Source organism: Lepeophtheirus salmonis, chromosome 4 (assembly GCF_016086655.4).
Source record: "Lepeophtheirus salmonis chromosome 4, UVic_Lsal_1.4, whole genome shotgun sequence".
NCBI lineage: Eukaryota > Metazoa > Arthropoda > Copepoda > Siphonostomatoida > Caligidae > Lepeophtheirus > Lepeophtheirus salmonis.
The window spans coordinates 13,901,930-13,907,155 of NC_052134.2; the positions used below are offsets into that span (position 1 = coordinate 13,901,930).

A 5,226-nucleotide genomic window follows, 5' to 3' on the forward strand; every position below is an offset into this window, starting at 1 on the left:
ACCTTTAGTTGAGGGAGATGAATAACATGTCTAAAATTAATTATCGAATTACATCACTTTCAAATTGCTTCGCTAATGAGTTATATAAATGATTGCAAGATTTAATTGATATTCCATAAACCAACGTTCTAGTGGTTCCTTCAGCGATGTTCTAATATATTTTTTTATTTTTTGGGATGATTTTGTAAATAAAAATATTTTAAAATAAAAAGTAAAATTTTTCATTTTGACTTAATTGAAGTTTCCTCCACATGAAATGAATAAAAATTAATTACAAATAATTATCAATTAAGATATCGGAATTCAAGGGTACAGAATCTGAATAGGATCGGCAGTGTTGTGGCTTACCATTTTCACAACATATACGATGTGAGCCTAGTTTATTACAGGCAAAGTAGAACTTTTTTCCTCTGTTATTTCAACAATTCGTTAAAAAATATATCATTCAAGGAATAGATTGACAAAATCTTGACAGGACCCAACGATATATAAAAAAGTTAGAAACCATAACAAGTAGAGTAAATTACCCATTGGACACATTATCTTGACTGATATATCTTTGAAACAGACAATTGCTAAATATAAAGAATTCAAACAACGCAACAGAGGGAAATATCCCTTTTAAAAGGAGTTTATGACGAAGGATTTTACCAATGATCTTAAAAAGTATAACTCTCAAGATCAAGACAATTAACTTCATTTGGTGAGCTAACAATTTGTATTTCACCACTGCTTTGAAAGTCTTCCTGGAGATGAAACGTTGCTTAAAAAATTATCTGAATCTCTTAGCAAATACGGATATTTCATTGGGACTCCATCTGACGTCTATGATATAGTGAATCGTGTAAAGTCAACACTATATCGCAGAAAAGATGTAAATAGTGTTCCCTCAGTGGAGTTTGAAGAGCTTTTGATGACGACTCTTTATCGATTTGGTGTGAAGTATATTTTATATTAAAAATGAATAGTGGATTGTCCAGAGTGGTTAATTCATTTACCTACTCTCATAAGGATTGTAGAAAAATATAGCCTCATACTCCTGGCCAAGCACAGACTCTCTAGTTGGTCCATTGAAAGAAAGGGTAAAGTGAAAATGGCACTTCAAACATATCAAAAAAGATAACATCCTTCAGAATCAAATTACGATATGTAAAAGGCCGTAGAAGCATTTTTGAATTCAAACAAATAGACACATATCTTAGGGTTTCTATTGAAGGATAAAAGGGAAACGATTTATTATTATAAGGAATAGTCACCCATGAAAAGGCTTCCTTTGACTGTACCCTTTTCTGGATTGTTATCTCATTTCTACCGCCAATGAGGGCGCAGTTCCGCTGCTCTCTTTCAAAATAGTTTTGAACTATCAAGGTGCCAGTCTTAATTTTCAGTTGTTTATATTTTTACATACCGGTGGTAGATGTTTTATACATAATTACTAATACGTTGTATTCTTTGGCTTACTTAATCAATAATTAAACTAACTATGGACTGGTCATAATTAATTAAAATACAAATATTCTAACAAGAATATGTAGATATAAATTTTAGACTAGTCTTATCGATTCACTCCTGAAAAATCAAAATAAGATTATTTTTCCTACATTAGAAGACAAAACATAAAATAATAATTTGTTCGTCTGTATAGGTGCTTTGTTGGGCATCATTTTTTTGTCAGGCACATCAATTGAAATGTGGCATTAATCTTGAGCCCTCCGCTGGTGAGTATCCTTTTTTACATAGGTAGTAAACTGGTTAAAACCACACCTCACATATTAAACGAATCATGGTATATCAAACAAAGTCAACTTAGACTCAAAAGTACGTTATTGAAGTTAATCATATTTTTTGCAGTATTCTACCCATGTTTCTAAGTTAATATTAATGAAAATGCTCAAAAACATTAATTTTTTAATTAATCTTCATAAAAGATTCTTCCTTTTTATTTAAATTTGTATGAAATATTAATTAATTTTAACAAAGTTTAGGTACCAAAAACGTACTCAATAATTTTGATGAAGTGGAGTAACAGCTGATATTACATTAGTAGCAATGCGTATACCTAAATATAAAAATAGGAAAATAGAAAAATAACAACATTAACTAAAAAAAAATTGAATGAAAATCACCAAACCTTTATTTAAAATTGCAAATGTTAGAAATAATTCCATGAAGAAGCATTTTTATAACCAAAAAATGCATTTATTTTGAAGGATGCATTAGGGACATACTAAAAAGTTCCAGCAATGAAATATATTTTAAACTGATTAAGCAATTTCATAAAAATTAGAGTACAGAAAATCCTTATTCTCGAACGAAAAATTAAAAAATCCACTCAATTGTGTATTCAACTTTTTATTGGATTAATTTCATACAGGAAATATCATATTATAAAATAATTGAGAAATCATTTCCAATATATAAGTTGTTAAAAATTACAGGTACTTTAAATTATTCTTCTCATTTTTTGGTTGGAATTTTTAAAATTTACTCATTCAAGTTACAAATATTTCCGCATCACAGCTTGTACACGACGTATTTCTGTATATGGACCATTCCAAGGGAAAAATGGATTGAACTTAAATTTGGTATGTAACGATATTGAGAATAGCCCACTCAGAAAATAAACATTGAATCTGTAACTCATTATATTTTTTAGATATGAGGCGTCAGATACGGGGCTCGGATTTCATCCGAGCCCTCTTTGTATTTACAAAGGGCAACATGAAATCTGTATCTTTTAGTATTTTTATTTGGAATAAAAAACAAAATTATTGTAGGTAATGTGTCTGGTGGTGTATTCTATTGAATTGTTCTCAGTCCTGATCACGGCCTTAATACAGCCACTGAAGTCAGAGCAAACCTTGAGGACGAGGTCACTGGGCATAGATGTGAAGTGATCCTTGATGGGGGCTACCAAACTTGTCTAATTCTTTGAGGACGTCTATGAGTGTTTGGCTCAAGGTAGCCCAGATTAATTAGTCCATCGGATAAAGATCAGACTGCTGGGGAGCCACTGGCCCTTGGCCACGATGTTATAGCAGTTTTCATCAAGCTAGGAAAAATACTTGTATGGGGGATTTTTAAGTAAAGTATATGAGGCAAACCGAGTAGCTTACATACTTGGAAAAGAAGAACTAAGAGCTCATGCTACATTGAAAAAAGGCTTACTTTCTTTAGAGAATGAATAATATTTGTTATATTTCAAGATCATTTTTTTTGTTGTACTTTTTTTATGTGTAAATAATGATACATAAAAAATATGTATTTAGCTTAGCTTATTTTAAAACAATAATAATGATCCACTGTTATTGGTATTCTGAGTGAGTAATTTTGTCATAGGACCAGTAATAAAAAAAATTGAGTAGTCCTATTGACTAATTTAAAAAAAAACTTAATTTGTATTTGTAGTAAAAAAAAGAAGATTATTTGTACATTAGGCCGGTTTGTTTGTCAACTTTTTTGGCAATTCGCCAACGGATGTTTCGGAAAAGTTGTCATTACGATAATTACCAATTCAAAATTACATTTTTCCACGATATCATCTTAGGGAGCGCATCCTGCTCAAAGTTTAAATTGAGAAAAAATTTCTTCATTTCCCCAATAAGGATTAAAATACAGCATTAATCGTTATTTAAAATAAATTAATTATGATCGATCATATTATAAACATTTATAAAGTGTTTTTTTTTCTAAAGCTACCCTATAGAACAAATAGAGAGATTAACACTATAAAATTTTGATCTTTTCTTTCTAAAAATATTAGAAAATTAAAAAAATTAAAACAAACGATGTGCGTTATACACAGATTACCAATTGCAATTTTGGACCAGTAATTTTCATACGCCAATGCAAATTTTCTGATCTACCCTTAATTGAAATTCGAAAAAAGTTGAAAATTTAACTGATCTATTGTACATTCCAATAATAAAATAAATTAAGTGAACAAAAAATGTAACTTAAACGTAGTTATATTTCTTTAGATACATACATTGCGAATGGCTCCATTCACATCTTAATCAAACAAGTACATTCATTTATATGTATATATCAACTTCATTTTTGTAATATAATCCTATATACGTATTTTCATGAGTCAGTCTGTTTCTATGCCCTTAAAATAGTAGCAAAGACATGACAATGGGATATTAATCAAGGCAACCTAGCACTGTACCCTTATATTTATCATTGAAAAAAAAATCTGAATTCGTTAATATTTTTTTTATGTTCGTATATTATTCTTGCTTTGCTTATAGCAAGTTAAGGAAGTGCAAAAAATTTCTGGAAAACACTATATCTGGATAGACGGCATGTTTTCTCGTTGTATTTGAGCTGTACTTGAGCTCGAAAAAAACTCGAATTTACAAAAATCTATCACTTTCAGAAAACTAGCCACAGTCGCTCATTTTTTTTTATAATTAAATTCAACTTTACGTGAACTTAAATAATCAAAATAAATTGAAACATTCAAGTAATAATTTGTCAAATGTCCAGTGCTTCCGGAAAGACAGTAAATAACTACCGAGTGCAACGCTAAAATCTTAACACTAGGTTATTGGCAAATTGAGAAGTTCCGGGGAGTTTTCAGAGACGAACACAAATAAAGTTAACGTTAAACATTTCATAACACTGTGAAGAAATATCATTTCTTTATTTATTTTTAAGTTATGAAGAATATGGAGTCTGAACGTGACACTCGCCTGAAGATACGCACGGTTGTTGATGCAAGAAATGAAATCTTGTGGCTCATTTCCTCCATGGGTTCGGGTTATGTCCCGTATGATAATGGGTCCTTCTACAAGATGGTGCTCCTTCCTACACTGCCAATGCTGCTCAAAGATGGTTAAGTAATAACATCAATTACTGGCCAAAAAATATGGCCCTGTATTCGCCCGAGGCCAAAACTTTGGACTACGTCTTCTGACCGAGTGTAGTGTCTGGGCTTTTACTCCTACGCACGAAAACCTCATGTATACGAAGGCCAATGTAAACGAACACTGGGCCGATTGTCCAAATAATTCATAAGAAAGCCAGGCCATACCTTCAGGAGGCGTCTTGATGCCACCGTAGACGCCTAAAGAGGGGAGAGTGAATAAATCAAAAATTAAAGAAGACAATATAGTGTTACAGCTTGCCTCTAAATAATTTTTACAGCTTCAGTATAGGAACAATTAAATGCGTTACCTCTGCTTTAAATAATCCCATCGACTTGAAGCGGCTCCAAAAATT

The 5,226-nt window shown here is 31.2% G+C and overlaps 1 protein-coding gene across 1 annotated transcript; it reads left to right on the forward strand.

Annotated features, from left to right (window-relative positions):
* The first annotated feature begins 634 nt into the window (after positions 1-634).
* Positions 635-1,143, forward strand: LOC121116264 (mRNA cap guanine-N(7) methyltransferase-like). Its single transcript, XM_040710508.2, is given in 2 exon segments — positions 635-935; positions 969-1,143. Coding segments are annotated over 2 exon segments (456 nt in total). The 3' UTR covers positions 1,124-1,143.
* The last annotated feature ends 4,083 nt before the right edge of the window (positions 1,144-5,226 follow it).